The 20222-nt window shown below is 48.6% G+C and overlaps 1 protein-coding gene and 1 non-coding gene across 3 annotated transcripts in view; both read right to left on the bottom strand.

Annotated features, from left to right (window-relative positions):
• Positions 1-2287: 2287 nt before the first annotated feature.
• The window catches only part of KIF5A (kinesin family member 5A), a 36766-nt gene continuing 18831 nt past the window's right edge, over positions 2288-20222 (bottom strand). Inside the window, exons 9-29 of one of the 2 annotated variants that reach the window (XM_012469755.2) lie at positions 19988-20092; positions 19651-19799; positions 19372-19520; positions 18881-19056; positions 17034-17102; positions 15686-15892; positions 15227-15373; positions 13559-13747; positions 13084-13201; positions 12697-12761; positions 12470-12579; positions 11982-12083; positions 11076-11136; positions 10775-10846; positions 10512-10616; positions 7667-7883; positions 7271-7424; positions 6887-6969; positions 6220-6247; positions 5634-5748; positions 2288-4653 (exon numbers count right to left, since the gene is read on the bottom strand). In XM_012469755.2, the coding sequence (XP_012325178.1) occupies positions 5670-5748; positions 6220-6247; positions 6887-6969; positions 7271-7424; positions 7667-7883; positions 10512-10616; positions 10775-10846; positions 11076-11136; positions 11982-12083; positions 12470-12579; positions 12697-12761; positions 13084-13201; positions 13559-13747; positions 15227-15373; positions 15686-15892; positions 17034-17102; positions 18881-19056; positions 19372-19520; positions 19651-19799; positions 19988-20092 (2385 nt within the window). In that variant the 3' untranslated portion in view covers positions 2288-4653; positions 5634-5669. The remainder of the gene's footprint in view (positions 4654-5633; positions 5749-6219; positions 6248-6886; positions 6970-7270; positions 7425-7666; positions 7884-10511; positions 10617-10774; positions 10847-11075; positions 11137-11981; positions 12084-12469; positions 12580-12696; positions 12762-13083; positions 13202-13558; positions 13748-15226; positions 15374-15685; positions 15893-17033; positions 17103-18880; positions 19057-19371; positions 19521-19650; positions 19800-19987; positions 20093-20222) is intronic. The other variant, XM_021675306.2, reaches the window with a different exon arrangement.
• Positions 16840-16946, bottom strand: LOC135275464 (U6 spliceosomal RNA). Its single transcript, XR_010343097.1, has one exon. It is a non-coding gene; the product is annotated as a U6 spliceosomal RNA (small nuclear RNA).

Below are 20222 nucleotides of genomic sequence, written 5' to 3'. Positions count from 1 at the left end.
TCAGCAAAATGGTCGGGACTGGGGATATAGATTTAAGAATTGTTGTGGAATCTGCAGGCATGGATGACATATCTTAGAGCAAGGAAGAAACCAAAGGCTGAGCCCCGGGATAGAGGAGCATTTAAGAGGGTTGGAGAGGAAGACTCAGAAGGGTGGCCAGAGAATTACAGGGAGCCAAGAGAGAGCATCACAGAACCCAAGGGGAGTTGAGTTTCAAGAAGGAAGGAGTGAAGTAGTGTCATATATCATGGAAAGGTGAAGCAAAAGAAGGACTGTTGTCCAAGAGAAACGTCGACTGTATATGGTAACTAGTGCCATTTGGAAAAGCAGTTTTGGGCAAAACAAGCGGCAGCTCAAGATGGGCTAAGGAATGAATGGGGGTGAGGAAGTGGGGGTGGGGAGTTTGGGACGGTTTCTGGATATTTGGCTTTAAGAAAACAAGATAGAGAAACACATAATAAAGGGAGGGACTCTTATGGGAGGGACCTTTACAAGATGAGATCATTGAGACAGGCATTAATAAAGAAGATGCCTTAGGCAGGTGGATCACTTGAGGCCAGGAGTTGGAGACAAGCCTGGCTAGCCTGGTGAAAACCCATCTCTATTAAAAATACAAAAATTAGCCAGGCATGTTGCTGTGTGTCTGTAATCCCAAATAATCAGGAGGCTGAGGCAGTAGAATCGCTTGAACCTGAGAGGCAAAGGTTGCAGTGAGCCAAGATCGTGCCACTGCCCTCCAGCCTGGACAGAGCAAGACTCTTAAAAAAAAAAAAAATGAAAACTCCTAAGTCTCCATCAGTTTATCAGTTTTATATATTTTTTCTTTTTCTTTTTTCTTTTTTTTTTTGCACTGTCACCACAGCTGGAGTGCAATGGCACAGTCTCCGCTCACTGCAACCTCCGCCTCCCAGGTTCATGCAATTCTCCTGCCTCAGCCTCCCAAATAGCTGGGATTACAGGTGCACACCACCACATCTGCCTAATTTTTTGTATTTTTAGTAGAGACGGGGTTTTACTATGTTGGCCAGAGTGGTCTTGAACTCCTGACCTCATGATCCACCCACCTTGGCCTCCCAAAGTGCTGGGATTATAGGCGTGAGCCATCGTGCCCAGCAGTTTTATATATTTTCTATATTTATATATTGAGGTTCTATATCAATATCTCAAGAATTAAATATCTAGAAGGGATTCACGTTAGCCCAGAGAAAGGAGATTTATCACTTGTCAGAAGGGGGAAGGAGAGGATATGTGCAGACATAGATAGGTAATTGTTTAGGTGCATGTGGGCGGGTGGGGGGAAGATAAAGAATTTCAAGCTCAAGTGCTTTAATTTTCCCTTTGAAGCAGATGAGAAAGTTGCTGCCTGAGAGAGAAGGGTGGAAAGGGTGTAGACCCCTGCTCTGGAAAATAGGAGAAGAAAGTGAGCAGCACCAGAGGTCCTGGTAGGTTTGTAGGCTCTTCAGTTTTACTTGCCCCAGTTTTTTGGGTGTGCAGTTTTCTCCATCTGAGAAGCTCTGAGGTATGAGCAAAGAAGAGAGGTGGACTACACTTTAAAATGGGGGTTGGGGCCTGATGCGGTGGCTCATGCCTGTAATCCCAGCACTTTGGGAGGCCGAGGTGGGAGGATCGTGAGGTCAAGAGATCAAGACCATCCTGGCCAACATGGTGAAACCCTGTCTCTACTAAAAATACAAAAATTAGCTGGGCATGGTGGTGCATGCCTGTAATCCCAGCTACTCGGGAGGCTGAGGCAGGAGAATCAGTTGAACCCAGGAGGTGGAAGTTGCGGTGAGCTGAGATTGCACCAGTTCACTCTAGCCTGGCAACAGAGGAGTGAGACTCTGTCTCAAAAAAAAAAAAAAATGGGTTGGAAGGGTGATTGTAGTGGATGATCTTGGGACAGGAATATTGATCTGTTGGCTGTGGAGAGAGGGTGACACACTGGAGAGGGAAGGAATTGATGCCAGGACTGAGGCTGCTCTGCATAAAAAATGAAGGAACAAGATACCACTTTTGGTAAAAATTACAAACAGTGTAGATATCCACCAGTAGTAGACTGGCTGAATGAATTGTAGGATAAATATGTGAAAAATTATATTTTAATGAGGTCAATTGATATATATTGACATAAAAAGATCTCCAGGATATAGTGTCAAATGGGAAAAACACCAAGCCTGTATGTAAATCTGTAGCAGAACATCTGGAAAGATATATTCTATCAAGTTCCATTACATCCAAGGAAGGGAGTGAGATGGAGGAGGGATAAAGAATATTTACAACAACATAGTCATCATTGAATTTATTTTATTTTAAAGATATCTATGTACACCAATTAAATACACACAGGGGGTTGTGCAATTTGGTTTGTCTTCCACACTGGCATGCAACATTTTGGCAGATGTGAGTGGGCAGGCCAGGTGCCCCTTGTGGTGACCCTGGCTCTGAAAGGGATGCGGTGAAGGTGGGGAGCAGGGGGAGGAGGAGGATGTAGTGTGAAGCTTCTGGTGAAGGGTTTGCGTGTGTGTTGTTTCTTTTTTATGTAAGTGAATTATATTTCCCTTACATCTTGCTAAAGAGAAGGCTGCTCCCTCTGTGTCATCTCTCTCCTCATCTGCCCTACACCCTCACATTTTCTTATGTGTTTTTAAAAGAACCATGTGGTGGCAACATTACATAAAATCCCCTGGATTCTTAGATGCCCTGCTGGCAGCAAACATCAGCGTAAGTCCACAGGCACACAGGAACCTCCCTTCCTCCCTCATGGGTCTGGAGACAGGCTGGCTTGTCTGCCCCACCCTTGCACCCTCTTTTCTGTGAGTTGCAGCTTTAGTGCGGAGGAGCCAGATTGGACCCCCTTCCTCAGAACAATGGTTTTCAAACTACTCAACAGAATCCTCAGGGTCTCTTAGGACTGTTCAGGGCTCATTCGCTGAGGCGCCCTTGAACAGTTCTAAGAGACCTTGAGGATTCTTCCACCAAAAAAGAAAATGCAAACTGCCCAGGTCTGCATTACTTTATTTTTTATATTGGGATTCTGTGTAAGATTTGTTTTGAAAAATGTTTAAAAATCACCCACTTTGGATTTATTCCATACCCTGCTGGTATTTTTCCCCCTGAAGTTCTCCTTAACTGCTGAAAGGAGCTCAGCAGGTAAAGGGAGCAGGGCCTCTCTCCCTTGAAGGAGTCATGGGCCAGTGCAGCCTGCGCTTACCAGCTGGCATTCCCACTCAGCTTCCTTTCCTGACTTAGAAGCTGGGTAATGGGCTGCCCTGCCACTGGAGAATCTTGGTCTTCCATCCTAGATAAGACTGGATATCAGGACACCAGACTTTCTCTCCTGGTTTGGACTGGCTAGTGACCTCCATCCCTGCAGTTACCTAGAAAACCACCTTAGCACCATGTGGAAGGAAAGGACCATCTGAAAAAAAACAATAGTCCTCTTCAGTATCGGGGGTGCTGCATGTGGGCTGAGAACGCTGGGAGGAGAGCCCTCAGGGTCAAGCCTTAGAGCTCCCTATCTCCTGAAAATCCACCCTGCTCCTTTCTTTAAAGTGCACTTAATACCAGATGGGGACATTAGAGAAGGAACTCTTTCTGGAGAAAAAAATGTATGTTGAGGCAAGGGCAGGCTCCAGCTTGAAAGGAAGGCAACTAGAGACAGAGATTTTGCCAATGAGCTGGAAGCCCCCTAACCAAAGGGTGGATGGAGATGTGAGGAGTATGCGGTCCAGTACAGGCCTGAGAAAGGAATCCCGCTCATTGCACTGTGACAAAAAGAAAGGCTCAAATTTCGCAGCCTATTCACCCCCAAACCCAAGGAATCAATCATTTTGACTACACCTGCCTGTAACCATCACCATGGACAGATGAGCTGCCATTGACAGGCTGCTGGGAGCAGTCTGCCTCCTCAACTTTTCAAAATATTTTAAATCAACTCTGGGTTCTGGTCACGAGCTCTGGGGCAGGGAATATCAAAAGGAGCAGTGAAGAAAAAGAGAAATGGTCCCTTGAGCAACCCATTTCTCAGTCCAGGGGAAAACAGGAAGAGGGAGACAAAAGGCAGGCTTTGTAGGGCAGAGGTAAACACCCAAATCGTTTGATTAAGGTGAGGGGTGTATGAAGAAAATTATATGTCTCATTTAGCAGCCCTTCCATTTCACCTTCCCCTGTGCTATATGTGAAAGAGGAGGGAGGAAGAGTCTTATTTCTCTGTCTTATGATGCTAGGACATTCTTCTGCTTAAGGCTTTGTGTGTGTGTGTGTGTGTGTGTGCACGTGTGTGTGTGTGTGTGTGTGTGAAGGGTCACAGCCCTCTAACTCCCATTTTTCCTTTTGTCATGTCTGTGACTAACACCTCTCAGTGTGAGACAAGATAAGAAAGAAGAAACATTCACCCTCCTCCCTATTGCCCCAAATAAGGAAGGTAGACTATGCTTTGAAATTGCTAAATACATCAGTAGATACTTAGAGAGTAAGACAGAAGAGAGACATAGCAGCAGCTTTTGATATATAGATACAGAGTACAAAGAGATACAGAGTAAGTAAGACATCAAACATAGTATAGTCCAACAACAGCGAATGGGGAGGGAGTTAGTATCAGAGACCACAGGTTTGCAGCATGCTGAGAGAAGAGGCCTCAGTCCCTCTTAGAAACTGGGAAAGAAAGAGAAAGAGGGTGTGAGGGCTCAGCTTGGAGCTCCGCCATGGAACAGGAACAGATGGCATCTGCACACACGTTGCTTTACTATCCTGTTCCTTTAATACCAACAAGCAGACCCCCCTACCCCCGCGACCCAGCCCTTCACCTCTACCCCAGGCCTCCCCGACTCCTCTTCCGCATTCCTCCTTCTCTGCTTCTCAGGCTTTTCTGCCTGTGTGTGCCAGGTCTACTATTCTGGGAAACCCCTGGAGAGGCCTCAGCTTAGATGCAGCCCAGTAAGAACTGGCCATGTTCGCTGTGCCACTTCTGGGCCCTAAAGCAACTTTGGTGAGAAACCTGGTGATACACAAGAACAAAGAAGGTTCCTGTGCTGCTAGAGGAGAGCATCTGGGGACAGAGGAGGAAAAAGAGGGGCTTTTCCACCTCCACTGAGAAAGATGGGAGGGAAGCACTGACTGACTTCGTGAGGCACGTCCTAAAGCTTACTGGTGGCATACACACATGGGAGGAGGATGGGACGCAGGTGCAGGCATAAACATCTCCTTACTGGAGATGTCTTAGTTCCAAAAACACCTCTCCATCCAAAATTATTTCAGGGTGGAGGTAGAGGTGGGGTTGGGACGGCCTCCCAGGCTCTCCTGATAGATCTGCCGTCTACCACCCCTGTATGGCTCTAATCTGCAGAAGCCAAGCTCGCTTCCTTGGACGTGTGACAGTGACCCCTAGTGGCAAAAAGGCAGTACTGTAATTACTGCTATAGCCTGAGGGAAAGCAAAAGCGGCCAGGGAAGGTCAGTGTCCAGGTTACATGGGGCAGCACAGATGTAGCCCCCAGCAGGGGAAAGCGGGAGTTGAAGGGTAAAATGTTTTGAGATGGTTAAAAAAAAAAAAAAAGAAGCAGCAGGAGAACCAAAGAGGCTGTCAGCAAGAAGGGAAGCAACCTGAGGGTGGTCTGAGGAAGCAGCCTGATCTACCTGAAAGTGCAGGTCTGCAGCCGTGGGTGTGGGAGATTAGCTGGCTGCTGTCTCTTGGTGGAGAGGGAAAAGCTTGGCCTGGTCCTCAGCTTCATAGCCACAAGGCAGATCACTCCTGGAGGAAGAAACCCACCACGATCAGCTCCATAGAAATGAAAGTATTCCTGTCATCATGGTCACTCTGCTCTAAGAGGGTTTCTGTGAGATCACAAAGGGCAGGGACTATTCGTATTTTACAGGAATACAGGGAAACTCAAGGCCAGAGGGACATAAATGACTTGTCCAATATTACAAGGCTCCCAAAGGTAGGAGAGAAACCCAGTCATCAGATGCCCATGATGTTTTCATCCAGACCTTCTCACTGGAATAGGGAGAAGCCACAGATGGAATTGGAGGAGGGGAGACACTCTGCACTGCGGCAGGGGACTGACTGCATCTCCTGGACAACACAGTGAGGGAAAAAATAAGTCTCACTTCTTCCTCCTTCCCCCAAGTCTCCAGGAACCTCCAAGTGGGGCACAAGGGAAATTTAATCATTTCTTCTAGTCCCACCCAGAGAACCCAGGGGTGGTAGGGACTGCTGTACCTATTGTCATTGATATCTGTGGCATTTCCTGAAGAGATCATCATTGAGAAAACACGATTAGAAGAAGAAAAAAGGAGACTGGATGTTAGAAACAGTTTGCCGAAACCCTCTCCCATCCTAATTCCTTAGAGAAAAAAATAAGCTGTGACACTTTCTCCTTAGTTACCCCAAGCTGCATCATTATTTTGTTGGAGAAAAAGTCTCCCTGGCCCCTCGCTAAGGAGAGGAAAGGGGGACTGGAAGGTAAGGGTGGGGACTGGCATGGTAATAGGAGGAATCCACTTCCAAGGCAGTTTGAGACCTAAAGGACTGAACAGTGCTCAAGCTGCTGGTACAGGGTCACTTTTTAAAATATATGTATTATTATTATTTTAGAGTTGGGGCCTTACTATGTTGCCCAGGCTGAGTGCAGTGGCTGTTCACAGGCGTAATCACAGTGCACTTCAGCCTTAAGCTCCTGAGCTCAAGCAATCCTCCTATCTCAGCCTCCCAAGTAGCTGGGACTACAGGTGCGTGCCACCACACCCAACTGTACTTTTTTATTTGAAGCCTTGGCACACCCGAAAGGTTCAGTTAGTATTTCTTGTAGAGTAAGGTCACTTTCTTTTATGCCTCTCAACTTGTTCTGAGGACCCCAAAGGTGGGATTACCCATCTTTTTCACTCACCATTGTCCATGTTGGCTTTCTGGTAGGAAGCCAAGGGGCCACCAGAAGATGGGGCTCCACTGCTGGTACAGGAGTTAGCAAAGCTGGAGGGAGCAGAGGAAAGAGGCAGCATCTGGCACCCACCCTCCACTAGTCTGAGGATCACTAATCCACACTCACCCTCAGTGATAGAGCTGCACAGCCCTCCCCATCCCCAGAGAGCAGAGGACAACAAACATGGCCACAGGTTGGGAGGGTAGACACCCCCCTTCTAATCATAGGCATAAAGTTGAGACAAGGTTTAGGAAAATAATTAAGCCACAACCAATAACTGACCCAACCCTATGCCTTCTAGGGTCCAGTGAGCCTTGGGTGGGCCTCCAACCCACACTTGTGGTCACTCACTACATGTCTGAGGAGGAGCTGGGTGTGGCCTGCAGGTAGAGATTCTGGTAGTTCTGGAAGAGGCTGTTGGTGTAACTGATGCACTCAGGGCTCCGGGTGCCATAGGGGTTGGTGGGTGAGGACGCTGGGTAGTGGCCAGGCCGGACGGGTTTGGCTGCAGTAAAGAAAGGAAACAACCATGAGGAGGCTATGACCCTGCATTTGCCCCGGTCCCTGAGGTCATTTAGCTGCGGTTGAGCTGAGTTGCTTGTAACATCATCACTTTTTCACTTTTTAGGGGGAAGTGGGATGCGGCTGGGAGTAGGTAAGAAGCAATAATCGAGTTGCTTGGCAATTAGGAATTTGCTGAATTTGCTTCAAGGGGTACTCCCACCTTGCCTGCTAACACCCACTCACCAATCTGGGCAGAATGGCCCCGCTTGCCCGAGCTCTTGTAGCGAACAGCCTCCTTGATGCGGTCCACCTCCTGCTGGTACCGGCGCTTGTCTTTCATGGCGCCCTCCTTGGCCTCCTTCAGTGCACCCTCCAGGGCCTTAACTCTCTCAGCCGTAGCCCTAAGTCGTTTTTCCAGTTTAGGAAGCTCACAACGCAGATCTGCATTGTCACGTACCAGCTACGGGGTGAGCCAAAGGGAAGAAGTGGAAAGGAAGGCGAGTGACCCGACAGTCACCCAGAGGAGTGCAGGGGACAGGGGTAGGGAGAGAGAAGAAAGAAAAATCAGGGGTCAGAGAAGACGGAGACCATGTCATTTCCTCAAAAGGCCTCATTGCCTTTATGTAATGGGCTGTTCTGTCCAGCTCATTCCTTCTCCCGGAGCGAAGGGTGGGTGGTCAGGCATTAAAAAGTTACATAATTTTCTAGGCAGCAAAACCTGCTGTCTCCACTGCAGCCCAGAGCTCTTGTGACAGTGCCATGTCCCATCTCCATCTGGCCTCCCCACATCTCCCAGCATTGCCAGACCAACAGCCCCAGGGCAACCATGGGACAAGAGACCCCCTTCCCCAGAGAGGGCTTTGTAGGCATGCAAAGGGTGGGGCAGCAAGGGCACAGTAGCAGTCTGGTGGCTGTGGCATTGAGGAGGATGAGTGCAGAGGAGGTGCAGTGCAGAGCAGGAACAGAAGCTGGAATTCTGGATCCCCACCCCCCATACATACACAGACACGCAGCACCCGCCCAGTAGGAAGGAAAGAAAATGTTTGAGGTCTCGCAAACATTTGCACTCATTACCTTCACATTCAGGGACTTCCTGGGTTATCCCTCCCCCACTGAAAGTAAGCTAGAGCGTGGTAGCAACCACCTTGCAGCCAGAAAAGACTTCCTGATCTTTTTACAGGGTTCCACACAATGACTGGGGGCACTACAGGTTGCAAAAGGAGCAGGGCCTTGGAAGACAACAGGTAAATCAGAATAGCAGGGAACACTGGGCTCAAGGGGACAAGATAGGAACCTTGCCATGCAGTTTTCATTTGGACAATTTACAGAGTATAAGCCATGTTTTGCTGTGACAATAGTTTGGCTTAATTGGTAGTAGGGCTGTAGTCCTGGCTATTCAGATTCTGTTAACTGAGAAGTTTTTATCTCCTTTTCTTTTCTACTTTTTTGTCTGCTGAGGTAGGAAATTGTAGTGGTCCTCTATTTATCCTATAGGTGAGTCATTTTTGTTTTTTGGGATTTTGAACAGAAGCAGACGCTTCAATGAAGATAAAGGAAACAGCGTGCGGTTGTGTTTTTTTGTGGAAATTTTTTGGGGGGCTTGCTCCATAGAGCAGGGCTTTCTCAAAGTCAGAGGGGCCCAGAGTAGCACACGTGTGTGTGTGTGCATGCACAAGAGTATGGTGTGTGTTTTAAGCAATAGAATATGGATTTGGACAGAGAGGACAAGTGAACGCAGGAATGAAAATCGAATGGCAGAACTGATTACAAATGTTTCCTATCTGACTTTCAAATTTCTATAATTTTGTCACTCAGTTTCATAATAAACAAAGGAAAAAAATGGTAGCAAAGCCCTCTCCAGGCCTAAATAAAATAAATAAACACTGTAGATTATCACTGGGCACAGGTTTGGGATTCATTATGGAAAAAGAAAAAAAAAGTACTGAATATTTACTATTTAGGCTGGGCATTACACTGGGAGGGAAAGAAGTTTAAGTGCTAGGCTAGTGAGAATGTAAGTTTAAATGGAATCAACGTAGATTTGAAAGGAAAGGAATGAAGTATAGGTTAGGGTTTATTTTATGAATTAGTTAAAAGGGTCAGTTGCCAGCCCGCTGAGCCTATCTTCAAGGCTCAGATATTTCGTGCTAGTGAGAGTGCCCCTGCCCAGCACACACCAAACATTTCCTGTCCTGACTCCTCTGGACTGCCCTTCTGCCTCCCCACCCCATACCTTTGAAACCCAGTCATCCACCTAAGGAACCGCAGCAGCAAGGAGGGGGACAGAGAGGCAGCTACTTAATACATAGGAGGTTTGGCTGGGGCCCCAACCAGGGGCTGCTTGGGCATCTTGGGGCCATCTTTTTTTTTTAAATTGAAACAAGGTCTCACTCTGTCACCCAGGCTGGAGTGCAGTGGCATGATCACAGCTCATTACAGCCTCTACTTCCTGGGCTCAAGCAATCTTCTACCTCAGCCTCCCAAGTAGCTGGGACTATGAGTGTGTGCCACGACATCCTCCTAATTTTCGTAATTTTTGTAGAGATGGGGTTTCACCATGTTGCCCAGCTTGGTCTCGAGCTCCAGGGCTCAAGTGATCCACCTGCCTCGGCTTCCTAAAGTGCTGGGACTACAGGTGTGCGCCATTGCTCCTGGCCATGGACATCATTTAATGTCCCCGCATGCCTGCCCAGACCTTGACAGATGGAGTTCTCTCCATGAGAGAAGCCCAACTGCCCTGATTCTCATCTCCCTGCCTTCCATCTCTGGCTAACATCTGACCAGTCTCCCTCCTGTATATTGTTACAGCCCATGCCTCTGTCAGTTTCAACCTCTCCCTCCAAGATAGGCCTGGGAATTCCACTTTGAGCAGAGGTGGTTTAGAAACTTTGAGAAGGGAATACAGGCATGAAACAAAAACAAGGTAAAAGTGGACCAAATATTGTAGAAAGGATTAGTAGGGAAAGCAAAAGCGAACAGTAAGGAAAACATGCAGTTAGATTTTCCTGAATCCAAGGGGCCTCTGAGGATTTGGTATCCTAGGTACCTGGCCTCAAAAATTCTCTTCACCCCTTCAGTAGACTCTTACCTGTTTGTGAACCTTTGTAAGCTGTTCCAGGTTGTTCTCAAGAAAGGAAATCTTCTGCTTTTGGGAGTGAATCCCCCCACTGTCTTCGGGCTCCATTTCTGCACTCTGAGAACAGACAGAAGGAAAGATGTGGCAGTCCTGAGGCCAAACAGGTCCCACCAAGACCAGGCCAAGCCAGCCCCACTGGGGGCAACAGGGGCAGGAGAAACCTAAGGATAGGAGGAGGAGGTAGGGGCTGATAAGACCCCAAGAACAGCACTCACTTTCTTGACTCGAGTCGTGACGTCTTGAACGAACAGCTTGCGAAGGTTGTGGAGGGTCTGGAGTTCCCGGGCCTGGAAAGAATAATGAAAAACAGAATAACCAGATAGCAGGTCTATCTCACCCCTCCAGAATTATAGGAACCTCCGGTCTCTATAATCAAGTGAGTCACTCATCCTTTAGGAACAATGTGTCTTGATTATGTTACAGAATGCCTACAAGCGCAGGTGGAGTAGGGTTAGGAAGAAATGAAGCCTTTCCCTCCCCAATCCTGTGAATTTGGCACAGAAGGAAACCACTCACAACTGTCTCCTCCAGACCCTTGAGGTCCTGCTTGGACTGCTCATGTCGCTCGTACAGAAATCTGTAGCAAGAGAAATATGGGAAACAGAAAAGTCCCTCAGGACTCTCCTTCCTCCTGCTTCTTCCTCCATTATATTTATCTCCAGTTAAGTATTACTATTGTTATTTTTTGAAACAGGGTCTCATTCTGTTATCTAGGCTAGATAGAGTGCAGTGGCACAATCACAGCTCACTGTAGCCTCAACCTCAGCCTCAGCCTCAACCTGCAGGCTCAAGGGATCCTTCCCACCTCAGCCTCCCAAGCATCTGGGACCACCAATGCATGCCACCATGCCCAGCTAATTTTTGTATTTTTAGTACAGACAGGTTTTGCCATGTTGCCCAGGCTGGTCTCAAACTACTAAGCTCAAGCAGTCCACCTGCTTTGGCCTCCCAAAGTGCTGAGATTACAGGCAAGAGCCATCACACCCAGCCTATTATGATTTATCATACAAGTTACTCATGTTTACTGTGCAAAAATTAGAAATGAATTTTTAAAAGAGAGATAAGGCAAGTTTTTATAAAAAGCCTATGATTCTACTATTTACAGATCAAACCAACATTAACTTTCTGGTGTCCATCCTTCCAGACTATCCATGAATACATTTTTATGGGATTATACCATGCATATGGTTTTGTAACCTGCTTTTTACACTGAATAGAACACCATAAACCTCTTTCCATGCTGGCTAATACTCAATGGCAGTCATTGCTGAGTGTCCTTTCTGTCCTTTCCCTACCCATCATATTTTTCCTGCAAGTCACCGTATCCTATCTGTATGTGTGTCTTGCCTCTGCAAGTGTGTCTGAGTTAGCAGTTCTGAGCCTACAGGGCTGTGGGCTTACAGGCAAATCCCTGCCACTCACGTCAGCTCCTGGAGTTTGGTGCTCTTCTCATGTTCTTCACTCTTCAGCTTCTCATAGTCAGCCTGAAGCTTCTCTAGCTCTAACTGGAGCTTCTGATTTAGGCTACAGAGCATCAGGAGGTAATGGAGAGGGGGAAAAAAGATGTTAATGAGGGGGAAGGGAAGACGAGCTCCTCAAACATCTTCCTTCTTGAACGAGTGTGTCCAGTTAGAATTGATGTGTCCACCTTCAGATATCAGGGACAGACTCAGGCCACTGTTTCCATGACAGAGCGAGGAACCCTGACCTCTCTAATTGTAGGAGCCTTAAGGATAGGAACTAGTCCTTATTCCATGTATCTCCTGAGGTGGGGCTGCAAAGTTGTGGCATTGTTTAAGGAATGACACATGGATGGATGTTAAAGAATCAGATCCAGAGGGGACACGTGAGTCAGCACAGCAAGGCGATGGGCACCGGGTGGGGCCGGAGTTGCCCTTGGGAATCCTTACTCTTTGAGCTCATCAATGGTCTTCTGCTTCTCATTGATCTCGTCCCGGAGCCGGGCCAGCTGCCGGTGATGGGCCTCCCGGTGGCTCTCCATCTGCATCTCCAGAGCCTTCTGCAAACAACCCCACCACAAGTTCCAAGACCAGACTCCCAGAAACAAGCTCTGTGAGGGCCAGCACAGCTTTCACCCCACCAGGCCCCAACTGTCCCCGACATCTTCCCCACTCACCTTCACTTCATCTGCATCCTGTGTGTCGGGCTCCTTGTCTTTCAGGGCCACTTCATGCACCGTTTCTAAGAGAAAGAGGGGAAGACAGCTGACATCAAACCTATCTCTCAGGACTTCATGTTGTGACCAGAGCTCTGGGTGGGGCTGGGGATGGGTCCACAGGGATATTCTTCTGGGTTAGGACTGTCCAATTTGATATAGTAGGAACAGAGAACAAGGGTGTATGGTTTATGTAAAATGAGCTACATGCAAAATCTTGGCTAACATATGAGTTAGCATCCATGATTTCAGGCTAATCCTTTGAGTGAACGATCGTTGGGTAATTTCTTTTGATGTATCTGACTTTTCTGCCCTGGATGGTGGGATGGAGGTGTAAGAAGGCCTCACCCTGGGCCTGGAGCTTGGCCAGCTCATCACTCAAGGAGTCATAGGACTCTTCCAGGTGCCGCTTCTTGAGCTCCACACTCTGCATGTATTCCGTAAGCGAGCGGATCTTGGCCTCGTGCTGGTGGGAGAAAGTTGGTGAGAGAAGTCGGAGCAAAGGACAGAACCCCAGACAGCACAGATCTCCAACTCCAGCTCTCCTCCCAAGCCCTCCCTCCAGCTACATAAGGGTGCAGGGTTAGGGGTCATTCCTATGGGGCTCTTCCTTCAGCTCCCTTGGCTCAGGGGGCAGCACCCAGCCTGAGCCTTTACTTCTTTGGGCCTGATCTGAACCCCTGCCACCCCAGCTCTTCTGTCCTTGATTTCAATTGACCCCAGAACTTTGACATAAAGATGAGTGTTAGGAGTTTCAGCCATAGCTCCAGAGTAGCCTTCTTTCTCCCATGGCACCTGAAGGTTCTCAAACTTAGGCACTCACCTGGGAGATGAGGAGCTGGCAGGATGAGAGCTCCCGCCCAGTCACTTCCATCTTGCGGTGACATTCCACCTGGAGGTTCTCCAGCTGCCTGCACCGCTTGACCACAGACTTGACTTCTGATTTGATTTTGCTGATGTAGAGTCGGGCCACAGTGAACTCCTCCTCGATGGCCCCACTGATCTCCACTGGCTAAGGGTGAGTGAATGAGGAAGAGATGCTTTTTGGCCGCCAGGAAGCCTTTATCTGTTCTCTCCCACCTTCTGCCTACCCACACATACCCACTTATGCAAGGACTCAAATGGATGGGTATTTTCCAAATGACCTTTAGCAGCTCTCTATCACCCACACTTCACATTAAATTCCTCTGCCTGCATTTAAAATCCAATTCTGTCCGGTCGTGGTGGCTCACACCTGTAATCCCAGCATTTTGGGAGGCTGAGACAGGCAGATCACTTGAGCCCAGGAGTTCACAACCAGCCTGGGCAAATAGTGAAACCCATCACTACAAAAATGACAAATGATTAGTTGCGAATGGTGGCACATGCCTGTAGTCCCAGCTACTTGAGAGGCTGAGGTGGGAGAATCACCTGAGTGTGGGAGGCAGAGGTTGCAGTGAGCTGACTGTGCCACTGTACTCCAGCCTGGACAACAGAGCGAGAGTCCGTCTCAAAAAAAAAAAAAAAAAATCCAATTCTGACAGTCCCCCACTTATAAATAAATCTTATAAAGTAATATGATTTTCTTTTGATCTGCTTGATCACCCAGATTATTCTCACATCCACAGATTCGCATATTTCATTCTTAACTCTGTGCCTGTGCCCCACCTTTAACTCCTGCTGCAAGCACTGCTCTGTTGCTGCTTTTTTTTTTTTTTTAACAGGGTGTGGCTCTGTCACCCAGGCTGGAGTGTAGTATCTCAATCATGGCTCACTGCAGTCTCAACCTCCCACACTCAGGTGATTCTCCCACCTCAGCCTCTCAAGTAGCCAGGACTACAGGCGTGTGCCACCATGCCCAGCTAATCATTTGTGATTTTTGTAGTGATGGGGTTTCACTATTCACCCCGGCTGGTTGTGAATTCCTGGGCTCAAGTGATCTGCCATCTTAGCCTCCCAAAATACTGGGATTACAGGCGTGAGCCACCATGCCTGGCCTCCATTGCTTCTTTATTCAGCACCCTTTAGAATTGTTTTTTCTTTTTTTGCAGTCTCCCTCTATAATCCAGGTTAGAGTGGAGTGGTGTGATTTCAGCTCACTGCAACCTCCACCTCCCAGGTTCAAGCCATTCTCCTGCCTCAGCCTCCTGAGTAGCTGGAATTACAGGTGCACACCACCACGCCTGGTTAATTTTTGTATTTTTAATAGAGATGGGGTTTCACCACATTGGCTAAGTCAGGTCTCAAACTCCTGAGCTCAAGTGATCTGCCTGCCTCGGCCTCCTAAAATGCTGGGATTACAGTCATGAGCCACCACACCCAACTTAGAATGACTTAGAATGTCTCTTTTCTATTGGGTCTATGCAAGTCTCTGTCTTCCTGTGTGTAGTTCAAAGGCATGCTTCCTGGCTCTCTGACCTGCCTTTCTCAGTATCTCTGAAGGCCTGGATGGTCTCATCTTGCATCTTCCATTAATGCCCAGCCTGAACAAGACTGCCTTCTCACCACTCACCAGCTTAATCTCTCCATTGCCCACAATGACACTGAACTCGCTGAGATCCTTCATCAGCCCGTTCAGCACCTCAGCAATTCGTTTTCGCTGGTGTCCGCTGACCTCCTGTAGCCGCTGCAACTCAGACTCCAGGGACAGCATGGTGGCCTGGGGATAGCCCCTCAGGTCATTCCCGTTGCCATCCTCCTGCTACCCTGCCCAGCCCAGGCAGAGGCCTCTCCCTTCATGCAAGACCCTGAGGGCTGCTATGAAGAGAATGTAGGCCCTGCAGAAGAGTCTGGAAGAGAGAGGAACTGCGAGGGGAAAGTGCAATGACAGGGTTGGGGAGGGACTCACAATGCACTGAACAGCAGTACAGAGGTACAGCCACCATACAGCCCTGGATGGATGCAGAGGCCCCCTTGACATGGGAGATGTTCTGTGGTCAGAGAGCTGTTGGGCCATTGGTACACCACTTACCACCTTCTGAGACAGTTCATCCACCAGAAGCTGGTTCTGCTGACTCTTCTCCTCCACCTCCTGGGACTTCTGGTCGTAGTTCACAGCCAGCTCCTCCAGGGCCTGCAGCACTTCCTTTACCTCATCCTTAGCGGCATCGTTCTCTGATTGCAGGTGGCTCAGCTCACGCTGGACCTTCTCATTGTCTCCTCGGGTGGACACCAGCAGCTTCAAGGGAGAGAAGTGCCATGTGGGAAAGCTTGCTGCCAGTGACTATTTCTACGGCCTTGGGTCTGGGAAGCTGAGCCCCCCACCCAAAATAAGAGTTAAGAGGAAGTGGGCTTTAGGCTTCATAGAAATAGGACAATAGAATGAAGAAGCCCCCAGACTCCAAAATTTGTGCTTTAAGAAAAGCCCCAGGCTGGGTGTGGTGGCTCACGCCTAAAATCCCAGCACTCTGGGAGGCCAAGGCGGAAGGATCACCTAAGGTCAGGAGTTCAAGGACAGCCTGGCCAACACAGTGAAACCCCATCTCTACAAAAATACGAAAATTAGCCGTGCCTGATGGCAGGTGCCTGTAATCCCAGCTACTTGGAAGGCTGAGGCAGGAGAGTAGCTTGAACAAGGGAGGCATAGGTTGCAGTGAGCTGAGATCGTGCCATTGCACTACAGTCAGGGCGATGGAGTGAGACTCCATCTCAAAAAAAAAAAGAAGGAAAGAAAAGCCCCACTGGGCACAGTGGCTCCCACCTCTAATCCCAGCATTTTGGAAGGCCTAGGTAGGGGGATTGCCTGAGCTCAGGAGTTCAAGACCAGCCTGGGCAACATGGCAAAACCCCATCTCTACAAAAAATACAAAAATTAGCCAGGTTGTGATGGTGCACTTGTAGTCCCAGCTACTTAGGGGGGCTGAGGCAGGAGGATTGCTTGACCCTAGAAGATCATGGCTGCAGTGAACTGAGACTGCCCTAGTGTATTCCAGCCTGGGTAACAAATTGAGACAGGAAGAAAGGAAGGGAGGAAGGGAGGAAGGGAGGGATGGAGGCACGGACGGAGGGATGGAGTGAGGGACGGAGGGGGAAAAGCTCTAGTGAGGTTCCCAGACCTCTGTAGTTTGGGGGAGTGACTAATCCCTAAGTAGAATGCCTCTTCTTCCATCCGATTATTATTATTTTTTTAATATGGAATGCTTCACGAATTTGCATGTCATCCTTGTGCAGGGGCCATGCTAATCTTCTTTGTGTCATTCCAATTTTAGTATATGTGCTGCTGAAGTGAGCACCCATCTGATTTTCAAAAGGTCTATTCCATGCCTTCCAGGGATGAACAGAACCCCTTTCCTCTCATGTCCTGCCCTCCCTCCTGTTACCTCCTCCTGGTCCAGCATTTGCTGCTTGAGCTTCTCTATGAGTTGGCTTTGCTGGTTGATTTCATCATCCTGTTGGAGGAAACAGGGAAAGATGGGTGAAGGGAAGCTACTCCTTCCAGTTTAGACATGAGAGGTTTGGGGGTAGAGGCAGGATACTGATAAAAATCCAGATAGTATAAGCTTTGAGTTAGAAACCTCATATCCTACAGGAAGATTGCTTGAGGCCAGGAGTTCAAAACCAGCCTGGGCCACATAGTGAGACCCTGTCTCTACAAAAAATTTAAAATATTAGTCAGGCCTGGTGGTGCATGCCTGTAATCCCAGTGCATTGAGAGGCCAAGGCAGGAGGATCACTTGAGGCCAGGAGTTTGAGACCAGCCTGGGCAACAAAATGAGATCCCATCTCTAACAACAACAAAAAAATTAGCTGGGCATGGTAGTGTGCACCTGTAGTCCCAACTGCTTTGGAGGCTGAGGTGGGGGAGGATCCCTTGAGCCCAGGAGTTTGAGGCTGCAGTGAGCTGTTATTGCACCACTGTACTTCAGCCTGTGTGACAGAGCAAGACTCTTTCTCTCAAAGCAAAATAACAATAATAAATGAAAATAAAAATACTTTTATGAAGAATTACTAACTGTGCATAATAGAATGCTGAATGAAAAAAATCAGATGCGAAATTACATATATAGGTTAGGTGCAGTGGCTCATGCCTGTAATCCCAGCACTTTGGAGGAGGGCCAAGGCGGACAGATCACTGGAGGTCAGGAGTTTGAGACCAGCCTGGCCAACATGGTGAAACCCTGTATCTACTGAAAATACAAAATTTAGGCCGGGCGCGGTGGCTCAAGCCTGTAATCCCAGCACTTTGGGAGGCCGAGGCGGGTGGATCACGAGGTCAAGAGATCGAGACCATCCTGGTCAACATGGTGAAACCCCATCTCTACTAAAAATACAAAAAACTAGCTGGGCATAGTGGCGCGTGCCTGTAATCCCAGCTATTCAGGAGGCTGAGGCAGGAGAATTGCCTGAACCCAGGAGGCGGAGGTTGCGGTGAGCCGAGATCGCGCCATTGCACTCCAGCCTGGGTAACAAGAGTGAAACTCTGTCTCAAAAAAAAAAAAAAAAAAAAAAACAAAATTTATCCGGGCATGGTGGAATGTGCCTGTAATCCCAGCTACTCTGGAGGCTGAGGCAGGAGAATCACTTAAACCTGAGAGACAGGCTGTGCATGGTGGCTCATGCATGTAATCCCAGCACTTTGGGAGGCAGAGGCAGGTGGATTACCTGAGGTCGGGAGTTCAAGACCAGCCTGACCAACACGGAGAAACCCTGTCTCTACTCGAAAATACAAAATAAGCCGGGTGTGGTGGCACATGCCTATAATCCCAGCTACTCTGGAGGCTGAGGCAGGAGAATCACTTGAACCTTGGAGGCGGAGGTTGTGGTGAGCCGAGATCATGCCATTGCACCCCAGCCTGGGCAAGAAGAGTGAAACTCCGTCTCATCAGGGAAAAAAAGCCTGAGAGACAGAGGTTGCAGTGAGCCATGATCGTGCCACTGCACTCCAGCTGGACAACAGAGCAAAGCTCTGTCTCAAAAAAAAAATTACATATATGGTGTATCTCAATTGCATTGTATATGCACAGAGAAAAGCAAAATGTTAAGTATTATCTCCGAATAGTGGATGATTTTAATTTTCTTCTATGTATTTATATTGATTTTTCCACATTTCAATCATGAGCATTTATCCCCTTTTAAAACCAGAAAAAGGCAATAGAAGCGATTTTCTTTGATCCTCTGCCTCTCATACCACCTGGCGCGCCTCGGTGCTCTGCCCGGCCACTCTCACCTTGTCGTCAAGCTGCTTATAGAGGCGGCGGATCTCCTCCTCATATTTCTGCCGCTCCTCGGGCGCAATGCGCACCACAATGGATGAGTTGTCATTCACAGGGGTCTCCTCACAGAGCTCAGCCCCCAGGGCTGCCTCCTCCCCAGCCAGGCGCTCCGTCTCAGGCACATTCTCTCCTGCAAAGGGGCAGGACAAAGTGAGGAATGGGAGAAGAATAGGCTGCTTCCATGAGTTCTTTCTTCTCACTCTCCATACCAAGACCTCTGGGGCCCTTGAACGCTCTTGCCAAGTGGACCTTCTACCTTTTGTGGGGCTGGGGAGGTAGGTAGTCAGCCCCCTCGCTCCCTTCCCTCATGACTGCTCTACTACACCTCTCCAAAAACACAGCCCCTCTTGGAGATTGGCTTGGCCAGAAACATCACCCAGAGTTGGCTCCCCAGCCTCCTCCTCCTCCTCCCACCGCCCCTCACTCCCACCGATCCCTCTCTAACCATTGCGCCACCGGCTCAGCTCTGCCTCCAGCTTCGCAATTGTCTCCTTCTGGGCCTTTGTCTTCTCCTTCTCCTTCTCATATTTCTTCTTCCACTGCTCGGCAGTCAACTCCAGATTCACTGAGGCAGTGTTCTTAATGGTCTTTGCACTGGGTGAGAAGAAGAGGAACAAAGAGATGAGACCTACATTAGACTTGGGTGACCCTGAGGAGAGAGAACCACAGGGGCTGGGATGGCAAGTTGGGTACCAGGGATCCCTCTGGGGACCCTGCCACTGACCGCTGCCCAAACATCAGCGTGGACTTGGTCTCTGCATCATTGTAACTGGATGGCGAGCAACAGATGAACATAGTCGTCCGGCAGTTTCCCCCTAGAGAGTCCTGGAGAATCCTTGTCATTTTGCTGTCACGATATGGAACATAGCTTTTCTGCGGGAGGAAGGAGACCATGAATCAGAAATAAACTAATACAGTTCAACAGAGAATCAGAAAGCACAGTGGTGCTACCCGGGGATCAAGCGACCCGTGAATTGGGGCATGATTATATGGTGGCATTAGCAGGCGGGAGAGGAGACAGGGTGGGGCTTGAGGGGTGAGGGGACCTAAGAATCACTCACAGTGCCCTCAGCCAGTGCGGAGATCACATTCCCCAGGGCTGACAGTGACTTGTTGATATTCTTTGCCTCGTCCAGCACGGCTCCCTCTGCTCCAGTCTTGCTGACCTACCAGGGCAGTAAGAGATGAGTGTGTATGAGCAGCACACATGAGAGGGCTGTCACCACCTCATTCCAGGGCGCAGTCCAAGGAGAAAGGAGGGAACAGGGAAGAAGATGGAGTAAAAGAGATGCTTGG

The sequence above is a fragment of the Aotus nancymaae genome, unplaced genomic scaffold (assembly GCF_030222135.1).
Source record: "Aotus nancymaae isolate 86718 unplaced genomic scaffold, 86718_ANA_hifiasm-v0.15.2.pri h1tg000016l, whole genome shotgun sequence".
Taxonomy (NCBI): domain Eukaryota; kingdom Metazoa; phylum Chordata; class Mammalia; order Primates; family Aotidae; genus Aotus; species Aotus nancymaae.
The sequence above is the reverse complement of the archived record's forward strand: the minus strand, read 5'-3'. Positions and strand labels throughout refer to the sequence as shown.